The following is a 24702-nucleotide window of genomic DNA, read 5'->3' as shown; positions in this document are numbered from 1 at the left end:
TGCGGGATTTAGTGAGGCGGCAAGTATCTATTGTGTGCCCATTGTGTACCACCAGCATCTGGGGAAGAACGGGGAGAAGAAAGCGGGCAGAAACCCAAATACTGTGGAAAATGGAGCATCTCGTGTTGAGTGTGGGGTGCAGTCATGGCTTCATGTGACTCGCCATGAGCAGAGACAGTGTAGCAATTGTTGTGGCAGCCAGTGTGGCTGTCCCCTACCCAGTACCCCTTGCCAACCCACTCTGTGACCCCGTGGGTCTTACGGCTCCTTTGTATACAACATCTTGATTGTGGTCACATCTTGCCTTGATATGGAATTATGGGCCTCCCAGCAAGGTAGCCAGAAGACACAGGGCTAGAAACATATAGTTTCTCTTTCCACACTCTGCTTGCTTCAGCTTGCAAAGTTGCAAGGTCTCGGTGGCACTTCTGTGGAGAACAGCCATGTGAAAAAAGGGGAGCCAGAATCAGGGTCACGAGACAACACTGTGAGAAGAGGCAAGCCAGCTTTTGACTTGACATCCGGGAATGGTTTTTGTCATTGAGGTTTTGTTTTTACACTAATTTTGGGTAATACTCTAGTCCTGGCTATTTCACTTCAAGCCATCCTACTTCTCCAAACTCTTCTGTCTGCTTTTTGACAAACACAAGACTTTTTTGTCTCCTGCCATTACCTCAGACTACATCCTGCTTCATTCAGTTTACTGCCAGGTTTCTTGGGGGGGGAAGTTACGTCTACTTCCTGGCATCTATAGAATGACATACTGCCTCTATCATCATCATTAAGCAAAAAGTAGACCCAAGAAAAGGCCCGTCCATGCCTCTCTTCATGACTTTTATATGAAAAGCTGTACCAGGTAAATGTTCTCTGTTGGAGGTCATGAGAAGAGGTGGCCATCTAGGAGAGCATCCTACACTGAGCTAGAATTCAAAACCCAACGGGGCAGCCTCAGGATTGAACTGGAACTTCAGTTGTCATAAGTCCCAGCAGTAAGGTGAGGAAAATGGTTTGGATAGTGCTCCTTGGAGCACACAACAATTGGAGACAATTCAGTTTAAATGACTAAGTCCCCTAATTCTTACCACTGTTGGTAAACTCCTCCCGTAATGGCTAAGGTCATAGAATATCCTACCGAAAGGTAAATTGGTCAGAGGTAGATAAAACAGATAGCGATTGAGAGCAGAATATGCTGTGATGGATGCAGATTAAAGTAAAAATGTTTTAATAATCTATCGATAGCTATCGTTAATTGCTGAAGAACTGGACTCAGTGTTCCAGGTCCTAAGGACACTCACAAACCTGAATGGCTTCCAGACTCACTGCACACATCCCTGTTTGTCAGTGTTTTGTGCCCCGGCTAAGGAAAGAGGCAAGGGCTCTGAGTCCAGAAAGTAGCAGCAGGAGCCAGTCAGGCCCTGCTCCCCTAAGGAGTAGTTCTTCCAACCACTCTGTTGACTCCTGCAGATCTCTCCAAGGCAAAGCAACAGACGCAGCATCAAAGGAGGGGATGCTTAAGGCACCCCTTTGTAGGGAAACACCCTCTCCCATCTTCCAAGAGGGAAAGGAAGGAAGGGGAAAGTTGCAGGGACAACCATTTGTTTCCTAAGTTGTTCAGCTGTCACTTTCACTACATCCTTAACCCTGGCTACCCTTGTCACTGTGAACTTCTTTTGGCTGCCTCAGACCATCTGCCTCCAAGGTTTAGCTCTCAAGAATTACCAGTTGCATCAATCAACGTGAGAGGCCACGGTTGCCAACTGACAAATACATGCATGCACAAGTCCATGCAGCATGCACAGATAGCATGAGTAATGACAGAGGGAAGGGTGGATAACACAGTGTTCTTGGGCTGGCAAGAGAGCTCGGCAGGTAAAAGTACTAAATCTGGATGTCTGAGTTTGATCCCCAGACCTCACAACAGAAGGAGAGACCTGATTCCCAAAGGCTGGTTGTCCTCTGTTCTCAACATGTACACACACACACACACACACACACACACACACACACACACACACACACATACATACACACACTCCACAGAGAGACGGACAGACAATACTATCCTTATCCAATTAAGATGATTTCATTGCAATAGAAGAGTTTGCTGATGGGAATGTTAAAGACCATCTGAGAGAAAGGAGTTCCACGTGGAAACTGAGGATGTAAATGGATCTATGAGAGATTAAGTCATTTAGTATATGCTAAAACAAAACAAATGTAATAAACAGTGGGAATGTCACCAGGTGATTAAGTTTCTTGAAGGCAGAGACCACATTTATGTTATTTCATTCTCTACGTATGTGAATTTGTGTGTATTTTGGTACCTAGAAAAGTGCTTAATAGTTATTTTCTGATTGCATAGATTGTTGATACAGTTTTAATCTTGATGGCTTAATTCTTATATGTTAGCTTTATTTGGTTTATTTGATGTAGAATATTTTAATCTTATTCACTGGTCTATGGCTCACTATCTATCTATCTATCTATCTATCTATCTATCTATCAACCTATCTATCCATCCATCTATCTATCCATCTATCTATTCATTTCTCTCTACCCATCCATATCTATCTATCTCTCTATCTCTCTATCTCTCTATCTCTCTATCTCTCTCTCTATCTATCTATCATCCATCTATCTACCTATCTATCCATCTGTCCATTTATCTCTCTACCATCCCTATCTATCTATCATCTATCTATCAACCTATCTATCCATCCATCTATCATCTATCTATTCATCTCTCTACACATATCTATCTATCTATCTATCTATCTATCTATCTATCTATCTATCATCTATCGTCTATCTACCTATATCCATCCATCCACCCATCCATCCATTTATCTCTCTATCCATATCTATCTATCTATCTATCTATCTATCTATCTATCTATCTATCATCTATTTGTTTATAGACAATCTCTGTAGCCCAGGTGGGCTTTGAGTTCTATATGTATCCAAAGAAGACCTTGAACTTTTTCAGAGTGTCTAGCTTCAGAGTGCTAAGATGTATACCCAAGACTTTATGCAGTGGAGGGAACTGAACCACGGGCTTTGAGCTTGCTAAGCAAGCGTGCTACCGATCAAGTTATAACACCTCCCTCAGTTTACTTGTTTTCTTCTAATTGTCCATCCACGTATGCCACTAAATTACTGGCGCTGGGAAATATCTTGGCTATTTGGTGCTTAGATCATCTTACTGTGACCTATTTATTTCAAGAGAGCTGAATAGGTTTTTTTGGGGGGTTGGTTTGGTTTCGAGACAGGGTTTCCCTATGGAGCCCTGGCTGTGTAGACTAGGCTGGCCTTGAACTCACAGAGATCTGCCTGCCTTTGCCTCTTGAGTGCTGGAATTAAAGGCGTGTGCCCCATGCTTGGCTTCTGAATACCATTTAAAAATGGCATCTTGCTCACTTCAGAAGCGGGCAGAATTAAATGGCCACATCTCAGCCTATGAGAGCAGGGCCCACACATTTGTTCCAGCCCAGCCAGCTTGGGTTTACTGCGTCTCCATGTTTGTTCCTGGCCCTCATATTGGAGGTCCCACCCCCACCCCCGTCTTAGCTCTGCTGCGATTCCTCATTCCGTCTTCCTAAGTGACCTCACACATTTGGTGGTTTTAAGCACTACGTTTGCTACCTCCCTCCAGCTTCATCTGCCTCAGATACTGTGCGTGTCCCTCCTGGACAGTTTTATCTTTCAGGGGAAACCAAGAAAATGGTTTAGTAAGTCTAAAATGAAGCTTCTGGTGTTGGTGTCTCTTGTTACTGTACACAACAGTTCCATTCCTGACCTGTCCTGGCAGGGCATGTTGTACCAGGCAGGCTATAAGCAATCACTTGACTGCTCAACCCAAGTGCCGTTTGAGGTACCAACCCCCTGGCTTAGTCCACTTCCGATTCATGAGAAGTCACACTCACGGGCACTCCTTTGCTTGACAGGAAGCCTTGTCTTTGTTGACTTGCCTTCAGTTCCACCTGAGTCCTCCAATCTGAACCAACATCATCTTCTGTCAGGGACTACTCGTGGTCCTTGAAGACGGAGTTTCTCTATTGAAGCAATCATACCTCCCAAACCAGGAAAACTGTGCTGCCCATTCTCTCTGACTTAGTCAGTGGGTGGTAGCCCATTGTACTTGGAACACTTGAAAAAGTGTCACGGTGACATCCCCCTGCACACAGTGTCTCCTCTGTTCCTGTCCAAGGTCTCTCTCCACCCTTCCCTACTGGCAGGCTCATGTTGTGGAACACATACTGTATGCTGTCTTTCTCACTGTTTCTGAGACATGGCAAGAGCTTCACTGTCGTGTCCCAGAAATGGCTGCCACCATGAAATAAAATAAAATAGAATATAAGTGTAAAATTTATATTATGTTAATACTAGTTATATAGCAATACAATTATATACTAATATAAAATTTATACATTATATTTAATTATATTATGTATATTTTCCGTCTGCCAACAACATTTCCTGTTTATGCTGTTTTGGTCTTGTCAAAGTACAAGATATCTATGTGTCATCTATATCTATATATGTTTGTGTATATACATATATATGTGTATGTATCTTAGAATGTGACATATATGTCACACACATACACACACATATGTACATATATACATATACATACCCATTACTGAAAAGTAATAACTGTTCACCTTTTCCCTTTTCCCTAGAGTTTTACATTAAAAAGGAAAATTTCAATTCTCTGTTACATCCCACTTTCCTTCTTCAACTCGTGTACAACTGACATTGTGGGCTGCTTGCCCCCCATTTATTTCTCCCTTCCTTATTTTGAACACATCCTTGACTTTGTTCAATCATCCCTACTCTTGCTCCCACCTCTATGGCACTGGCAAATACCAAGTACAGCTTAATGGTGGCCAGTGAGGAATGAGAGAGTCAGAGGCTGGTTTCTGTGGGACTCCACACATCCAGGAACCCACACTTTCTTGTAGAGGTCCCTTCCTTCCTCCCTGCCCTTGGAAGTTCGTCCTTAAAGACCTGGGTTGGGCTGGGACAAGCAGGCTATCTGGACATCTAATCCAATGCCAGAGGCACGTACTAACTGGTAACCTTGTTCTGCCTTTACTCTCTGCCAGGTGCTTATCTCCCAGAGCTGCTTACTCTTGACTGACACAACCCCAACACTCTAGCCAGAAGGAAGCCAGACTTCATAAATGCCTCCATGCGTCTTCTTCTAAACAACAAAGAAAAAAATGATTTTTTCCTGCTGTTGTTAATTATCTCTTTGGTTAATGTCTTACTCTACCATGGTATTTTTTTTTTAAACCACAGTTGGCTGTGTGTCTAAAGCCAACATTATGAAAGTCTTACCCAGGGTCGAGCCTCCATTTGGATATGGCGTGTCTGGGATGATCTCTTGGACTGATTTCACCGTTTCTCTTTTCTGCTTGTAGGTCCCGGCATGTTTACATTCTTGACATCTGTTACCGCAGCCATCAGCGGCCTCCTGGTGGGTTATGAACTTGGGCTCATCTCTGGGGCTCTTCTGCAGATCAGAACACTCTTAGCCCTGACCTGCCATGAGCAGGAAATGGTTGTGAGCTCCCTCCTCATCGGGGCATTCCTCGCCTCTCTCACCGGAGGCGTGCTGATAGACAGGTACGGAAGAAGGCTCACCATAATCCTGTCGTCCTGTCTCCTAGGACTCGGAAGCTTAGTCTTGATACTGAGCTTGTCCTACACACTTCTTATCACGGGACGTGTTGCTATAGGGGTTTCCATCTCCCTGTCTTCCATTGCCACATGTGTGTATATTGCAGAGATTGCCCCCCAACACAGAAGAGGACTTCTTGTGTCGCTGAACGAGCTGATGATTGTCACAGGTATCCTCTTTGCCTATATTTCAAATTACGCATTCGCCAACATCTCCAATGGTTGGAAGTACATGTTTGGCCTCGTGATTCCCCTGGGTGTTCTGCAAGCAATTGCTATGTACTTTCTTCCTCCAAGTCCTCGTTTCCTGGTGATGAAGGGACAAGAGGAGGCTGCGGGCAAAGTCCTCAGGAAGCTAAGAGTGATCTCAGACACTGCTGAAGAACTCACTTTGATCAAATCTTCCTTGAAAGATGAGTATCAGTATAGTTTTTGGGATCTGTTTCGCTCCAAGGACAACATGAGGACCAGAATCCTGATAGGTCTGACACTAGTATTTTTTGTCCAAACCACCGGCCAACCAAACATACTGTTCTACGCATCGACTGTCTTGAAGTCTGTTGGCTTCCAGAGCAACGAGGCAGCTAGCCTTGCCTCCACAGGGGTTGGCGTGGTCAAGGTGGTTAGCACCATCCCAGCAACCCTCCTTGTGGACCACGTTGGCAGCAAAACCTTCCTCTGCATCGGCTCCTCTGTGATGGCTGCTTCACTGTTGACCATGGGCATTGTGAATCTCAACATCAACATGAACTTCACCAACATCTGCAGAAGCCATAGTCCTCTTAACCAGTCCCTGGAGGAGTTGGTGTTCTATGCAACAGGAAACCTGTCCGTTAGCAATAGCAGTCTCGGGGAGCACCTTAAAAGAGTCACTCCCTATAGCAAGGGCTTGTTTATTCCCCTGGGGAATGGCATGGAGCCCAAAGGGGAGATGGCCTTCACATCTTTACCAAATGCTGGACTGAGCCGAACTGACCGCCAGGGAGTCACGGACCCTGCAGTCGTCCCAGCTGTTTACAAATGGCTGTCCCTGGCCAGCTTGCTTGTTTACGTGGCTGCGTTTTCAATTGGTCTGGGACCCAGTAAGTACCTCACTTCTTATTCTCTTGCTCTATCACTTCCGATTGTTCTGTACTGCCTGCCATCAGTTCGAACAATCTAGAGTCAGGCACAGCCTTGTTAGATGCAAGTACAAGAAGCAAAATGAGCAAACTGGTGGACACCCAATGTTCCGCAAAGGTGGGAAATGTGCCCGTTGTGTACTTGCTTCCAGGAAGCACAAAGCCTGTGTTGGTCTACAGGATCAGTTACTCATCTGCACCACATGAGCACACGTTAGCACATTATTCACGTTATTCACAGGAGTGAATCAGACCTGGAAAGGGAGTCATTGCTCAATGGCATTAGATTGTTGTAGGAATGCAGCTTTATTGAAGTTGCGTTGCATTCTGTGAATTTCTTTATGGATGGGAGGGGAACAAAGGAAGTGCTTAGATTTTGTTAATGATTGGCGCATTCTACTAATACCGAGCATGGCAGTATGAGGTGGGGAGAATTCTCTCTTATTTCTTATTTGAGTAAATGTTATTTACTAGAGCAGCTTCCTGGGTCAATGTCACACTCTACCATCAAATGGGTAGACGACTGTGTGGTGGGTTCCACCCAACACAACACAAGTTTGGCAACCTGCTGGAATCTACCTGCAAGGCTCTTTCACTTTCTAGATTTGGTCTGTTCAAACACAGACAGACTCGCTGAGACGGTCTGTCTTTGTTCTGCAGTCTTTTGCCTCCTGAGATGCCTCTGCCATTTACGGGAAGGCTGTGGAGGACCTCTTGTACATGTCACTAGGGGGAATGCTTAAAGTCAAGGATAACCCTCCCATCTCAGGTCCTGTTGCCCTCTGATTCCCGTCTCTCTCCTTGCCTTCCCCCTTCCTCCTCCATCTTTCCACCCTTCTTCTTCAATCCCTCCACTTAGAGTCGTCTACAAGAATCGAGGTGACAAATTTTCTGTAATAAAGGCTGGTCTCTTTCTGACTGTCAATCAGCTGAGTTGACCTGTTGGATCTCAGTTAATCGATGCCCTTGAACATGCTGCTATAGCCTCTCCTGCCCTAATTCTACTACCTCCTCATTGCTTAAATTTTACACTTCTAAAATATCAGTTTCTGGATACTGACCCCCCCCACACACCCAAAAATTCCAGACAGGAAGGGATCTGGTAGATCTTGCACTGTCCTCACTCACTCAAGGCAATCTAGGGCTAAGCAACTGTAGCTAGGTTGGGTAGCCAGAGGAGGCAATCTTCTGATACCATGGGTGGGTAGATTTCCCATATAGACTGTGAAGGGGCAGCTGGAGTAAATATTACACCCTAGCCTCTGGTTGGTCTGTCTCAGCCTTGATCCTGTTCATTAAGATGTTAACATGGAAAGCTGTTCCCCCGTGATGCACTTATGTGACTGCTCTGGTTTTTTGAACTAATGACATTTGGTGAAGCATTAGTGTTATCATATACAAAGGAACAACTTGACACTCTCTATTAAACTTTGTTATATATGCAAGTACAGTGAGACTTGTTTATCTGATAAACTTTGCATGGTAGTTACCCATCTGCTGGCTTTCTTTGCCAGAATCTTTTATCTCCCCCGTGTTCATCGTGAAACTAATGATCTTTCTTTTATATAGCTACTTTTGATCCAATCCTCTGAAACCTCAAGGGTTACCTTAGTATCTAAGAAAAAGCATAAAATAGGTGTGCCCTCTTGGTTTTAAAATTGAGACTCTCTTCAGTTGGAAGAGTTGACATTATATGGGGGTATACATCAGAAGAGAGCCATTGACCTCGAACTTTTAGGACCAATCTACATAGGGAGCAGAGGAAGTCCCAGGTGAGTGAAGTCCTATGAATGTGTACTTTGATAAAAGCAAGGCCTGTCTAGGGCTCAGACACCAATATCCCATGGTAAACTGGCAAAGTCATTACCCATATGGGCCAGACAATGCTTACCTCAGAAGTTCAGATATGCGTGTTTATGAACTTGATGGGTGTGTGCAATGCCTAGCAACCACAGTTTTCTTCTCCCAGGTGTTTACAGCCTGAGTCTGCTTGCCTGCAGAGATTCTCTACCGAGATGAGCTAACCCCACCCATGCCCTGCATGCAGTAAATATTCGAGGTTCCAGGTTGCCAATGATTAGAGAACCCCTGTTTCTGCTCTGGTCCCAGTTTCATTGCACACGTTTTTTTTGTGTGTCTGTCTTTTCGTCATTTCCCTGCTGCCCCTAGCCAGGGTTCAGGGACCCAAGCTGCTTAGGACACCTACAAACCTATCCACCACTGGAGTCTTTTAACGTCACATCACCCTTCTCTCTTTCAATTCTGGTTCATCTTGAATACAGCACATTTTCTACCCTAGGTCATCACTTCCTATCTCAGTGCAATAGAACAGACTTCCCCTCTGTGGAGAATCCAGATCGATTTTGGAAACAATCAGTGGGTTCATGGCTTCTGCTCCCTTAAAAGGTACCCTGCTCTGCTTTTTAAATGTATCTTAAACTTAGTGTTGAGTATTGGTATGAAGGACCAGCCAGTCCAGAAGTTCATGTCCTCAGCCGGTGGGTCCAGTTTCCTGTTGGTCTGGATAGTAAACTTTAATGAATTAGAGAACTTTCTGTCACTGTGATAGTCGTTTTGCCTTCAGGTGTCTAAGCTTCAGTCTACGATCACCGCGTCTCTTTTGCCTTTGAGCCAGCCAGTCAGCCAGAGACAGAGAGAAAGACACACAGAGAGAGACACAGAGAGACAGAGACAGAGAGACAGAAAATAATGATTTTTAAAACCTTTGATATACATGTCCTTTGATAACTGAATTTAATGAAATATTGAATATGTGCATCAGTTAGAATTCAGGTTCAGCTGATATAATGAAGACCAAAATAAAGAAAGATTAAGCCCACCAGACATTTTTCTTTTTTCACTCTCCATTTGGAGCTCTTTAGTTTCGTGTACTGTAGCGATGCTGGTGGGAGCCCGTAGCTTCCCCCATTTGGGGCTGCTTACCTACATCAGGCTGCACTTCGACATTGGCTTCTCCTTTGCCACGATGACTGTCTAAACACTAAACTACATTTCACAGTATTGTCACCCTTTAGTAGTAGCTAGTGACCCTTTTAGAGTAAACACAATGTACACAGTAGAGAAGGGCCCGGGTCGTCTGTGGCCATGAGGGTGACTGCACTCAGGCAGGATTACTCTGGGTGATGATCAGACAGAAGTTCTTTTTATTTTTGACACCTCACTACTGTGCATGGGATGTGTGCATGCATGCATGCATGTGTCTATGTGTTTGTGTGTGGGTGTGTTACGGTATGTGTATGCATGCGTGTACGTGAGTGTGCATGTGTGCTGGACCATGTGTGCCACAGCATTTGTGTAGAGGTCAGAGGCCATCCTTGGATAGCCATCATTACTATCTTCGTTTGCACCAGAATCTTTATTATTATTTTTTTTTTCCGAGCTGAGGACCGAACCCAGGGCCTTGTGCTTGCTAGGCAAGCGCTCTACCACTGAGCTAAATCCCCAACCCCCAGAATCTTTATTATTAAAGGCCTCTGATGCATGAGCATCTGGGGATTCTCCTCCTTGGATGCCTCCTCCTTGGATCTCACTGTATGAACTATGAGATTGTAGGTGCTCTGCCCACTGAGCCATCTCCACAGCCCGTAATGGATTTCTTAGAGAGGTCAGACATGACAACGGGGAGAAGTTAAGGAAGCAAAGGTTAGTAAGAGGAAAAGGAAAAGACTTAGTAATCTTTGGAGATTACTAAGCTATGGAGAGAAGCTGGTAGAGACATGTGGAAGGCTGTGGTCTGTTTATTTAATCATGGCCTGGAATCTCTGCAGAGTAGAAAAGAAACTTATACCAGAGTAGGCAGAAAGCAAAGCCAACTGAACTTGCCATAGCAAACCAGGAGTGCGTGGGAAGAAACTTCCGCCTGCTCCCATGTCTGCCTATCAGGTCTGAGGACGCTGGCCATCTGCAGAAAAATGGCTGGCCTTGGGGAAGTTCTAAAAATAGATCTGGTCAAATCTTGTGTTCCCTGCTACCTATAAGGGGACCCAGTTGTCAACAGCATGGTGTCTAAGCCACGGTGATGTCGAGATCCTGGGCTGGGGTCCCAATTCATGTCCCCAATTTTCCTGTGAGGTGAGGTTGCCACCCCTGCAGCTCCTGGGGGTTGATGTTTGGGGCTTTTTTTTTCTTAGTTCAGCCAGTGACCAAAGACTTGATCTGTTCCTCAAAAGTGGATCCTGTATTTGTCGTATCTTTCCTATTTCTGCCAGCCTAGACTAGGATAACATAGAGCTAGACTATCTCTGTGTTATACCTATACCAAGAGAAAGCCTCCCAATAATTCAGTTACAGGCCTTGCTCATCCCCATCTACCTTCCTTGAATGCTGGCCTTATATCGTATCAGAGAAATCGACCGATTTCTGAGATGAAGAGAAGATGGTAAGTGGCTTTTTTTTTTCATGGAAAGGAACTATGCTGCCAAGGATCCTGAGGTCACATGGGTTGAGGTCTATAGACCCAGACTCAGATTCCTTTAGCTGATCCCACACTCTCCACCATTATAGCCATCCCAGCCCTAAAGCCTCAGCTTCTCAGGGCCTTCCGTCACGTCCCTGAAGGGTATCAGTGCATCTGTGTATAAGGGTCTAGCTACACTAGAATGTGCCCTGAAGCTGACATTCACGTAGAGGTACATTGAAGCTCTGCGCAGTATGCGCTGTAAGTATTAGCACAAGCATGGTGAGGGAATGCCTCATCCCTTAGGGCTTCTTCGTTTCCCACCCCTCCCTACCCCAGCCATAAACACAGAACACACCTAGGCTCTGCCCCCTCTACTTAATCCCAACCCTTCCTACCTCTGAGGCTTCATGAAAATTGAGTATGCATCCATTCAAGTTCCTTAAAGGTCTCTGTTGTATGAGCCGTTAATGTATGTCAAATGTAGAATAACTCAGTCTGGGATTTAAAGAGACTGGGTTGAAAACCAGAAACCCTAGGTTCTAATCCCAGCTCTTTCATTTACTGGCTACGTGACCAACACACTGTGTGCGGTCTCAGTTGTTCTTTCCCTATGGAATGGGCAGAGCTGGACAGAAGAGGCGTATGCCAGCAGAGCCAGTAGTGCTTTGGATGCCACCAAGCAGAGTGTCACAGCGAATGACCGTGAAGCTCCATGTTTGAGTGACAGCCTGTACTGCTTCCGTTCATTCCCTTTGGAGCACAGTTACTAGCTCCTGTGTTCTGGGGACACATCTTGTGTTTCGTTCTCTCTCTCCTTTTTTTTACTTTACATGATCGCCTTATAATTCTGCTTATAAACCATGCCAGGCTACATTCAGATTGTGAAGGGAGCTGGGGAAAGACTTTTAAGCCAAGGGAGGAGCTCAGAATCAGCTCAGAGTGGGCAGACAAAGGGCTCAGTAACTTCGGAGGGCTACACAGCCAAAGCGAGCCTGCTTGCTGCCACACACCAGCGTGAGGCTTTCTGTAAAGCAATACACCACTTGGGTACAACTTTTAAAAGTTGGTCTGTTTTTGCCTATAAGAAAAGAAGCCGGGGGGTTGGGGATTTAGCTCAGTGGTAGAGCACTTGCCTAGAAAGCGCAAGGCCCTGGGTTCGGTCCCCAGCTCCGAAAAAAAGAAAAAAAAAAAAAAGAAAAGAAGCCGGGAGACAGCCATGCTTAGAACCATCTGGCGGGAGGCAGTCAGGGCATGCCTTTGTTAAATCCTAAATATCTGGACACAGAGTTCTGAAAGCCATCCTGGATTTTCTTGGACAACTTGGCCTCTTCTTCTTCTTCTTCTTCTTCTTCTTCTTCTTCTTCTTCTTCTTCTTCTTCTTCTTCTTCTTCTTCTTCTTCTTCTTCTTCTTCTTCTTCTTCTTCTCCTTCTCCTTCTCCTTCTCCTTCTCCTTCTCCTTCTCCTTCTCCTTCTCCTTCTCCTTCTCCTTCTTCCTCTTCTTTTTCCTCTTTTTCCTCTTTTTCCTCTTTTTCCTTTTTCTTCTTTTTCTTCTTTTTCTTCTTCTTCTTTTTTTTTTTTTGCCACAATATGGAGGAGCAAATCTCTTTCAGAACTTCTAGGTTCAAGGTGTTGCCGCTGGGTGAGGAAGCTGAGGACTGAAAGCACTTGGGGTGTGGGAGGGAATTAGCTCTCTCATCCCATGGTGTCTAACTTAGAACGGCCCCTCCAGCGTCTGGCTTGGGTGTCCACGTGAGACTGCGTCATGCTGTGAGGGAAGCCAGGATCTGAATCAACCCTCCTGACATGAACAGTCGCCTCTCTCCAGGGCTTCAGGACAGAGATTTTCCTAGTGTTTTTGGGACGGTCTAAAGAACTACCCTTTGTTTATTTTTGCAAAGAGCCAGTCACTCGTGTCTATATTTGTGCCGTGATTTCTTTTTCTCCCCTCATGAAAACATGCCATGGGGGATTCCATTTCAATACTCAGAATCGTATCGTAGGGCCTTGGCATAAACTGCAAGAACCAGTTAGAGCTTTAACAATGTTATTAGGAGCGAGCCTTTCATACCAGATTTTAAGTGCATTATAAAACTTATTAGCCTGGTGTGATTATTGCTCAACTATGGAGGTTAGAGAGTTTATTGCTTGTAAAACAAACAAATCCTTTGTGTAAGTAGAGGCATAAAGGGGAAAGTACTTGTTGTTCTAAAGCAACATTGAGAGGGAGATTAAACCACCCTTATTAAATCTTCTTAAGTGTGAGTTGGCTTAGGGCGGCATTCTTTAATTCTATTAGATCATAGTGTGGCTTTCTTCTGCCAGGAAAGTGTTTCTATTCTTAGGTTAAAGTGTATGCCCCAGTCCTCTCACTCTTGGCTCCTCCAGTTTTCTAGCTGTGAAATAACAAGGTTGCTTTAGGATATAGAATCTTGGCGGAGGAGACCTCATGTGGCATCGAGTAATGTTATATACTTCCTTGTGTCTACTTAAAATGGCATTCTAAGGAGTGCACTGGCTGCAGCCACCTGCTGAGGGGTTCACAGGACTTAAGAGAAGAAGAGCCCTTGTTCACTTCTGTGAAACCAATAGCAAGTTATTGTATGGAATTAAATGGGGACATGAACCCCATTGCCATTATTCACGACACTTATTAAATGATCACTTTTTCACTCCTTGTCCTCCTACATCGGTTCAAAACCTTACCCTGACTCTCTAGTACATGTTCAAGGTGGTCTTGTCCACTTCAGCTCCTTTTAATGATTGAGAATTTTTTTTTTAGCACATAAACACAGATTCCTGATATTATGAGAACATCTACTTACTCCACAAGGAAAGAAGAGCCAAGGCTCAGAGCCTGTTGTCATTATGTCATGAGTTCATCTGAGGTAACATTTGTGGAGAAATTCGGTTCTGCCTACAATACCCACTGTAACTTAGAAACAAATGTGTGGTCTTTCTTTCTTTCTTTCTTCCTTCCTTCCTTTCTTTCTTTTCTTTCTTTCTTTCTTTCTTTCTTTCTTTCTTTCTTTCTTTCTTTTCTTCTTTCTTTCTTCCTTCCTCCCTTCCTTTCTCTCCCTCCCTTCCTTCCTTTCTCTTCCTTCCTTCCTTTCTTTTTTCTTTCTTTTTTCCTTTTTTGAGGACATCTTTGCTCGTATGTATTTAACAACATAAATCACCATATGATGATATATAGTCAACAATCAGCATGACATATATCACAATAATGCATCATTTTCAGGCCACACCTCATTCTATGTCACAGCAATTGGCTCCCAATCCTGCACGGGTTTGGATCTCCTATAATCATATCTCTTATACACTCGGTCCATACTCTATCATAGCTATTGTTTTCTTCTTAACAACCTATTCCCCCTGGATTTTCTCTAGTAAAGTCACCTGTCAAGGTTTCTGACACATTTCACTCCTGTTCATTGTAGAGTGTCATTCAGGAGCCTTGTGTGTCTACTCTTGTCATGGTTCTCTAATCCGAAAATTCGTATGTCCGTAAATAAATTATCCCTTCTCTCATTCATAACTTCCTTCTTGCCAGGAGCAGATGTAAGGGATTTTTCTTCAGGTCATGTATTAAGTTAGGTCGTGAGCCTTAGATTATGTTTGTTTCACGTAATCGAGTAGAACATCAAGCCCAAAACCAAATGACAGGTGACACCGAATGACCGTGACACTAGAGAATCTCTTCCTATATTGTCTACCCACCATGGAGCCAATATTGGCAGGCAAAGAAGCGAAGACTGAGGCAGAACGTGGTGGAAACTTCATCTGTCCCCAGGGCGTTGTGGCTCAGCACAACATATGTGGCCCAGACATTCAGATGTGGATTGGAGAGACCACGACAGGGTGATCAGGGAAGAGCAGTGTTCTGTTTAGATGGAGGCAAGAGTAGCAAAGAGAATAAAGAGGGCCAAAAGGAAGGGTGCCCTTGGGGAAGGGCTGCTTCAGGTAGGGAGGTATGGGGTGGGGGTGGGGGTCGGTTCTGTGCCTGTGAAATTGGGGCACGTCTTGTGCAAAGAAGGTAGTGTGACTATCTGGAAGGAGGGGAGTTTTAAGCAGGGCTAAATGGTGGCAGACCAAGTGTCCCTGAGGATAGACATGAGCAGGAGAGATTAGAGAGTGTCAGAAAAGCTCAATGAGTCTGCCTGACACAGTGCTAGGATTTGGATGGGAGTTTTGCCTGGGACTTCCTGGCTTCAATCTCAGCTCCTTAGTGTAGCAGTTTGGACAAGTAAGTTCATCTCTTGACATTCTCAGTTTGCTAACCTGGACAGTGGGCCTGTAGTGTCTACCTCAGTGTAATAGCAAAGGGAAAAGAAGCAATCTGGACATGTCCTCTGTTTAGTCTCTGGTGCACAAGGTGGACTTGGGCAAATGGTATCAATTCTGGTCATGGTCTAGACATGAGGAGTTCAGATACTGCCAGCACTGATGTCCCCAAGGACACCCCATAGCTCGCTCTTGTTGTATGACATCACTGGCAGCTTCATTGACCACTGAATTTCAGTTGGATGGACACTGTGGAAATGGACCTGGAGCATTGGGAAGTGTGGTTCAGTCCTGGATCACCTGTAGTCAAGGCTTCCTAGAAATCTGAGCAGTTGATTCAGACTCTCCATGTTTGCAGTCAGCCAAGCCCTGGGCTGTGGGACTGACTGATACACCCTTGTTCCCTGTTGTTGAGGGTCAGCCCTGGCATCTAGGAAGGGCAGTGTGGGGTCAGCTGCTCACATGGAGCCCCCACGCACTGTGTCAAAATTTCCACCTCACTAATTGTGCTCAGCCGAGGGTAAAGGCAACTGATGCCTATGGAAGGTTACATTCGAAATCACTTTTAGGTTGCCAGACAAAATGCCGATTTCCAAGTTTTTCCGTTCTGTTCTTCAAGTATGAGACCTAATTTCCCTTTTAAAAAGAGATCTGAGTTTAGCAGTATCATGGATGACTCATTCTGACTTTAACTCTTTTTAATTAATGATTTATTTTATTTCCATTTTCACTTCATAAAATTCTCTCTCTCTCTCTCTCTCTCTCTCTCTCTCTGTGTGTGTGTGTGTGTGTGTGTGTGTGTGTGTGTGTGTGTGTGTGTGTTGGGGGTGATAGCACATGTATGCACATTCAGAGGTCAGAAGACAACTTTTGGAAGTCAGTTTTCTCTTTTTTCCATGTGTGGGTCCTGGGGATACCCCTTTACTCACTGAGCCATCCTTCCTTTTACTTTCATTGTACCTGTACACGGATGATTTAATGTGTCATTTGTAATTTAACATTCTCCATTTATCTGTCTATCTATCTGTCTGTCTATCATCTATCTATCTATCTATCTATCTATCTATCTATCTATCTATCCATCCACTTTTGAGACTGGCTCTTACGTTGTAGCTTAGGCTAGCCCCAAATACATACCCTCCTGCCTCGGCTGCCCTCACTGCTAAGATTAAAGGCATGGGCTGCTGTGCCCAGCTAAATCAAATAGGACACCACTCCTCTGTAATTTTTTATCTAAGAGAATTCTATGACAGCCTAACCTGGGGCTTGGAAAAGTTATTATTGTTTTCCTTTTTTTGTTTCCCTGATTAGTATTAATGTTTGTAGACATATTTTCATGAATTATCTTAGCCTTAAAATTCCACTGGATTCCTCTGGTGTGAATGGACAAGTAGAGTTAATAACTGTAATGGGAGACATACCCTAGCCACAAGTAATTACGGTGTCAGTAACTGGAAAGGAGCCACGGTTTTCCCCACTTGCAAGCTAACAGGCTAGACTCCTTAGTCAGAACACAAAGCCATTTTATTACTCAGAACATTGGGGATATCGGCACGTATGGTAGATATCCAAGCTCCATAGATCAATGGGATTATTTATAAAATTTCTGCACAGATGTTGGGTCACCTGGGAGAGAAACCCAAAACTTGGAAAATCCAAATCTTGGGTGATACAGACAACAAAACAACCCATTTCCTTTCCTGGAGGCGTTACAATTACTCGACAATAGTCAAAGCTGCTAATTTACTTGTGTAGTATGCCATAGGCACCCTTAGTGGGTCCGCAGCAAAGATCTGTCAGAGCCGCTGCTGCCGGACAAGAAGTAATGCCAGACACACATAGAAAACCCTTCAGCTTCCATGTCTATTTGTAAACTCCCATGCCCCTTTCCCTGTTTCTCCTGGGACAGTGTTTGAGAGCTTCCAGTCTAGCCTGGCTTTGTTTCACCTCGCAGAGCTGACGCAGCCCTTTGGAGGACGGGGAGCAGCTGGGAGCAGCAGGCCTCTGCCATAACATTTAAATGTAGAGGTTGTATCCAGACAGCTCCGGCTCTCCAAACCCCACTGCTCACGAGGTGCTTACATAGCCACGACTTCTGACAATTCCAGGCATGCGAACAGCAGGTTCTAATTTGGAAGTTCACTTCGCTGCCTCATGCCAAACCCATGCTGGGTTCAAGACAAAGGCTGACAATTCCAGAAGTACATTTTGTGTTTCACAAGAGATCTCCGTCAGCTTAGCATTTCCTCCTGGGCCCCAGGCCCCTAGTGTTCAGAACCATCCACCTCAAAGGCTTTCCAAGTGTGCACTTCCCTCCTACAAACATAAAAATAGGGACACATTACACAAACTAACTTTTAAACAGTAAAATTTGAACATCAAATGTGGGTATTATAAAACAATATTCACGTAGCAGAAGTGTTAACTCCCTTTAATATCTTCAAAACAGTTTTTTTTTTCCTTTCAGATCTGACCCACATCTGCACAGTTCCCGCTGTTCTCTCCTCCTCAGTTAGCTGGGTTAATTTGACTGAGTGAGTTATTTCACCCTCCAGGGTTATTTTCAAGGAGTGTGACACCTGCATAGTTGTCCACTAACTTTGCAGGCACAAAGACAAACTTAAAGAAACTCGGGCACCGGGCTTCTTCCTCTTAGAGTTAAAGATGCAGTTGTGATATTGAAGGAACCACAGAGTTCTTTGCTGCACAGGAGCAGAGCTAAACACGTGGAGGAATGGCACCATTCGTTCTGTGACCGCTCGCACAAACCGTGTTTAGCTTCCAGTTAGCACCCCCATTACAATCTTCTGTTCTGGAACACTGTGAATCCTGGACATCAGAGACATTAAAGAAGCACATTGAGGTTTTAACATGATCTTAATAGGCACAGACATTGGTTATTTAGCTGTTTTTCAGAACACATTAAGAGTTGTACCAAGGAGCGTTTGGAGCAATAAAAACCACAGTAGTTTCCTAAACATAGCCTCTCTCATGAAGGAGGCAGAGTATAGAATATTATGTCTGTATACAACAGTACTTCAACACCGTGGCACTCAAACTCAGACTGGAAAAGAGAAATTCCTTGCCCATCATTGCTTTTATGTTTGCTTGCCTATAGAGTGCCACTTCTGTCTTACCAGGATATGTGTGTGTGTGTGTGTGTGTGTGTGTGTGTGTGTGTGTGTGTATACACACACACACACACACACATATATATACATAAGACTCTACAAAGGTCCTCTGAGATACTATAGAGGAAGTCGCTGTCCAAAGATTCATCTTTGAGAAACACAGCAACAACACAGTCCTCTATTGGTTGTCCTCTCTAAGCAGATAACAGCGGCACACGTCTGCAATCCCACTACTTGGAAAGTGGAGGAAGGAGGAGCAGGGGTGCAGGATCGTCTACATGAGACTCTATCTCAAAAATAAGAAGCATACAGTAGGGCCCAAGAGATGGCTCAGTGCATAAGAAGGCTTGTTCTGTCAACACACAGACCTGGGTTCGAATCCCCAGCATCCATGCCAAAAGCCGAGTATGGCTGAATGCATTGGTCCCTGTAACATCAGCTCTGGTGAGCAGAGACAGACCCTGAGAGCTTTCAAGCCAGCCAGTCTAGATGGTTCTCTCTGAAGAGATGGTGTATCCAGGCGATTGAGTATAGAAAAAGACAACCAACACTGTGCTCTGACTTCCATTTGTGTACATATGCATGGTGTACTGAATAACATAATACACCACTAACACAGCACATGCCATGCAGAGTGGATGGTAAATTTAAATTGCCCCCTCCTGTCTCTTCAGTTGTATATAGACTCGATTTAAAGGAAAGCTCATGTGTTACTTTATGAGTAGTGTTATTATACATACAGTGAATCACAAAGGCTGAAGAACACTGATAAAAAAAAATTAATGTAGGTGTTGAGAAATGACTCACAACTAAGATAATAGTCCTTTCTTCGATGATTTCCTTTCAACCAAAACGCTAAAGGATGATCTAATCAAGTCTCCAGCTGGCGGATCACCATAAGAAGCATTCCTTGTTCGTTCAGAGACGTGAGTGACACTGTTGGTACTGAATTCCTTCCACTAGACACCTGTGTTATTATTGAGAATAGTAAATCCCATCCAGTTCAAAGGTAGAAAAATAGTGCATTACTCTATAAGTGGCATCGTCCATAGGAACCCAATAAACGGCAGTGATCCCTCGGGCTCTTGAAGGTACTCGATGCTTTTATGTTCGGTAATTTCTAAATGTTTTGAGATGCTTCTCTCGTTCTGTCCTCTTTTGTACTAATTGTGGTGTTAATATATTCGGGGGGGGGCGGAATCTTACACTGTTTTTGAATATGTAGGGCTTGTGTAGGCTCAATACTACGGCTCACATGTAAAAGAGGGTTCCAATAAGGGATACCATTATGTTCTATTGGAAGCCTTTAGAAGACCAATGTCTAGAAGCTGGACATGCTAGACAGTGCCTCCTTTGCAGTGCCATTATGCAAGTTTATGATTAAAATGTTAATGTAAATGATATGTAACAAAAATACTCCCTTTTTTCAAACATCAAATTACTCTTCAGGGTACAAGAGTGAGGATGGTTGAGGCCCCATGGCACAAGGCTTTCCTGTTCTTTTCTTGGTGCCTGACAAAAAATGGGGGTGGTGCGGGGCCTAGTCTTTATCTGGGCATGGTGGGGCACACCTTTAATTCCAGGACTTGGGAGGCAGAGGTAGATGAGGGTTCGAGATCAGCATGGTCTTCGTATTCATAAGAGTTCCACGGTGAGAGCCTATCTAAAAATAAAGAGGTTCATTTTTAATTTCACTTCATTTTTAAGTTAAGAGTCATTCCAGTTAGCTAGTTTCTGCTAACACCCTTTTCTGAAAAAAAAAATCATTCTGATTGATTTTGATTAGGCATCCTTATTTGGGAAACATGGGCGCCTTATTCCAGTGCCTGTCTTGGCTTGTAACCTAGGCAGTTCAAGATAATATTCCTGAATAAAGTGTTTCTTTTACAAAAGGCCATGAGTGTCAACAACTCAGAGAGACTGAGGGCTGTGAGACTGAGAAGCCACTCATTCCTGCTCATGTCGGAGCCGGTGGCCTACCAGTGTCTGTTGTTGAAAGAACAGAGGTCTCAGGATTTACGCATCTGGTTGGAAGAACATCTGGGCAGCACACACCAGTTAGCTCCTGTCCACATTTTAAGCATCCCTTTGCAGGAAAGCTAAGTGTAGCGGGTATGCTTGAAGTACAACAAAACCATGGGATCTGGTTTACTTCTGCCACGCGCAGGGATGGATACCGCCACAAATCCAGCTGGTGAACTCTTTGCGGCCCAAGTGTGGAACTCCCTCTGAAGCTAGTTGTTCTCTGGCAGGAGTTTCAAGACCTCAGTGCATCTTTCAGGCTCTTGAGTTCACATGCCAGGTGGTTCAGGAGAAGTTCATGCCAAGTGGAATGTGTGCCCAGAAGCTGCAGGATTTACATCTGAGAGTGTAGGGGATTAAACGACAGGTTCGTAGGAAAAACTGGGGCAGTGGGCCAGAATAAGTAGGAGGCCGGAAATGCTCACGGTGACTTACATGGGTCAGAACTATTATTTCTATCATCCCTCATAACCCGAGGCTGAGTCTTCACAGAGTGACATGAGCATAGCCCTCCCTCATGGACTTTTTATGACATCTCTATGTGGTTGTAATCATTGTGTCTGTAGATAACGTATCTGAATCTGGCCAATTCTTATGGGACTCTGATGATCTGATACCATTGAACGAGGAGTTACATAGCTGTGAGTGATCACTGACTTTGGTCCCCCAGAAGCTCAGATTTCCATAGTTATTACAGCTTACAGTGACATTAGGGGCATTGTAGACTCTGCCACTTCCAGGGACACAGCTTGCGGAAGTGGTGCTGTCCCAGTAAGACAGGGGTTGAATAGCGGAGTCAAGGAGAGATGTTTTATGTCTGCTGAATGACAGTGAAACATACACAACCCTGTTGTGCTTTGTGTGTTGTGAGTACTCTGTAGAGCAAACGGGACAGTGTAACTTCTGCTGGCCCATCATTAGGGTAGGGAAGAGAGAGGATGTTCAACGAGAATCCCCATTTCCTCCCGAGTCCCTGGAAAAGAACCTCCCCATGTAGCTGTAGACTAGATTGATTTTCTTCGGGGAGGAAATGGGTCCTCATGGATGCTAAAAAGGAAATAATCGCATTTGGTGTTTTCTACAGAGATCGCTGTAGTGGAGCCCACGTGGTGGGTGATGCGCTTGTGCCCATTCCCTGTATACTGAGGCCATACTCTTCTACTCTTTCCATTTTGGGCATGCGCAGCATCTTTCCAGGGCCCATCCAGACTCAAAGACTCTTGCTCTGTCTTGCTCCTGTCTGTCACAGGAAGCCATTCTTGCCATTGCATTCCAAATTTTATTTCGCTTTCCTGGGTTTTGAACACTTGTGATTGATTTCACAGTTCTGTCACCACCATTAAAATAACGTCCTTCCTTTCATTTGTCAGGCTCTATATTGGGATGGCTAAGCATTCATTTGACAATTGCTGCAGCATCCAATTTTGTCAGTATTTTATCAGCCAAGAAGACATCGGTTCTTTAGTTCCTCCCATTCGATTTGAGGTGAAGTAGAAACTTCAGCAAAGACGCTCTTTATTTTTGGAAATGTCAGGTGCAGGGCTTGACTGACAAGTTCCCACCAGAACACAGACTGAGGGAAGTGTATTTTTCAATCTTCATTTCTTGGGCTGGTTAAATGGCCTCAGGACTTGGTTGAGCTGCTGCACTGTTTGCGTAGTGTAGACTTTCTGAATGTCTTTTAGGTTTTTAAGACAAGTCCCTGGCTGGCATTTCAGACTCAGCGCACCAGTGCTGGGTATGCCACCTCCACCCGCTTTGTTCTTTTTGAGGCAGAGGCCCATGTTTTCTAGGATGGTCTTGAACTTACTTGTATCTGAGGATCACTTTGAACATCTGATTCACCTGCCTCCATTATAGACCTGTGGCACCATGCCTGGTTTGTGTGGTAGTGTGGATCAAACCCAGGGCTTCATGCATGCTATCCACTGTGCTATATCATGTCCTCGTCAATCTTGGTGGCAACAACCATTTCCCTAAAATGGCCAAATCAGCTCCTTCTCATTTGAGGTCAGTGTGGTTCTGAGGACCCCAACAACACTTAGCCACTGAATAACTCCATGAAGCCATCATGATGGGAAGTGGAGTTGGGGGTGTTTTGGACAGGTGTTGAGATAGGTCAAATCATGACGATCTGAGCCAATTCCTCTACAAACGATGAAAAAAAAGTACCTTTCCTCCCACTTCCTTTCCTTCCTTCTAAAACCCAAGGCCTTCGAGGCCCCTCAGCTCAACCGATATCTGTAATCAATATCCACGACAAACAGTGGTATAGAGAGAGATCGTTTAGCTTTGAAAGGCTGAAGTTGAGCCTAGTGTGGTGACACATAGCTGTGACCCAAGCACTCAGGATGCTTTAATCAAAGAACAAACAGTGATTCCACATAATTTTATACCACATTTACCCGAGACCAGTCTTTATTGCAGGAATTTCCTTCCTTCTGCTTTTGTTATAATTGTCTTGCAGGTCTTCAGGGTAGCCTCATATAGATTCTCTTGGAGGCTTACCAGTTTTCCCACTACTCTTTAAAGAGCAGATTCCCCATAGAGCATGATTGTGAGAAGAGAGGTAAATGGCTCAGTTGGAGGCCCTGCTGACTGCTCAGTCCCGGGCCACGCCTGTCTTTCCGCTTCTTCCAGGCTAAGATCACGTGGTTGGAAACAGCATCTTTCCACTGGGTTTGCTTCCCTCCAGAGAGCCTAGACTGGGCACTTCGGAAATCCTCCTTTCTGTCCCATCAGATCCTCTTACCTCTCGGGCTGCCTTGTCTGCCTCGCCCGAGATGCCAGGAGCGCCATCAGCATGTTCTTCAGGGGAGGCAGAACGTAGTCCAAGACAGGGGTGCCAGCCTGTGTTTTCCTGGGTGAGAAACAGCAGGGGTTGGGACAGACGATGTGGTTCTCAGTCTCCTGTGTACCCGGATGCCGCTGGGGACCACAGGAGTTGAAAACAGTGGTCCGAGAGTCTGTGCTTCTCCTGTGCGCCAGGCAGGAAGGGGATGGCTGGGCCCCAGGACGAGTCAGAATCCAGTTTGGTTCGGAGTGAATGCAGAAAGTACAGAGGGGCTGGAAGAGAGAAGGCCATCTCCTCAGGAGATTTAGGTGAGGCTCTTTATGATAAAGAGCAAACACACACACACACACCTGCCACCATCCTTGGTGACGGAGAAGGTCTTCTCTTGTCCAAACTGCTTTATTTATGATGGTCGTGAATGCATACACCTTCCTTAGAGTGAACCAGGGATTCAATACCTTTTGTAGGAAGGAATGCCCAGGGTGGAAGCTCATTGGCTAAACGCTCAGGGCCTCTCTAGATACCCCATTAGCATGGAGAACTCTAGGGGTTTTTTATGCTACATGACTGATTATAATGGTTTTCTCAGTGGGGCGTCATGGTGACATGTTCTAGGACAGGTGGAGTATGGCCAGGAGCTGGTTCTAATGCCTGGCATTCTTAATCATGAGATTCCCCAGGGTTTCTGAACCTTCTTTACCAGCTCCTCTGTCTGGTGGCACGGCCCACTGCCTTCACACTTAATCTTCTTCACGTTTCTTCACTCATATTTATTAAGCCATTGCCAAGATAGCACATTGACGGGAAGAGGGAGCTCAGGGTTCTGTGCCCTGCTTCAGTTAGGAGCTTTGTGACCTTGGCAAGTCATGAACTCCTCAGGGCCGCAGTCTCTTCCTCCATGAAGGAAAAAGAGCAGTGGTTTGACTCGCCCGGGGTTGGCGAAGGTCCAATGAGAAAATGCAGAGGTGTTTGTCAAGTCAGCCCACGGTAAGAACCCGTCTCTGTTTGAGCAAATCAAATCTGTGAGCAGAAGACAAGTTAATTCTCCATCTTCTGCCCTTCCCAAGGGAACCAAGCAGAGCCCATGATGCTCCTCGACACTCTCAGATAAAGAAAGTCCTCTGATCGGTTTGATAGCAAGAGCAGTCTTCTCCCAAATATCTACATGTCTAGTCTGGTATTATAATTGCATCTGGGAGAAATATTTAATTTAGGACTTCCGTCTGCCCATCTTCCCCCGGGCTGTGG

General features: G+C 44.8%; 1 protein-coding gene across 1 annotated transcript in view; it reads left to right on the top strand.

The window, feature by feature from the left end:
* Positions 1-24702, top strand: part of Slc2a12 (solute carrier family 2 member 12) — a 53660-nt gene that overhangs the window by 13218 nt on the left and 15740 nt on the right. The window contains exon 2 of the mRNA NM_001107451.1: positions 5427-6767. Within this exon, the coding sequence (NP_001100921.1) occupies positions 5427-6767 (1341 nt within the window). The remainder of the gene's footprint in view (positions 1-5426; positions 6768-24702) is intronic.

Source organism: Rattus norvegicus, chromosome 1 (assembly GCF_021556685.1).
Source record: "Rattus norvegicus strain SHRSP/BbbUtx chromosome 1, alternate assembly SHRSP_T2T, whole genome shotgun sequence".
Taxonomy (NCBI): domain Eukaryota; kingdom Metazoa; phylum Chordata; class Mammalia; order Rodentia; family Muridae; genus Rattus; species Rattus norvegicus.
Note: the sequence above shows the minus strand (reverse complement) of the source record. Positions and strands in the feature narration are given on the sequence as shown.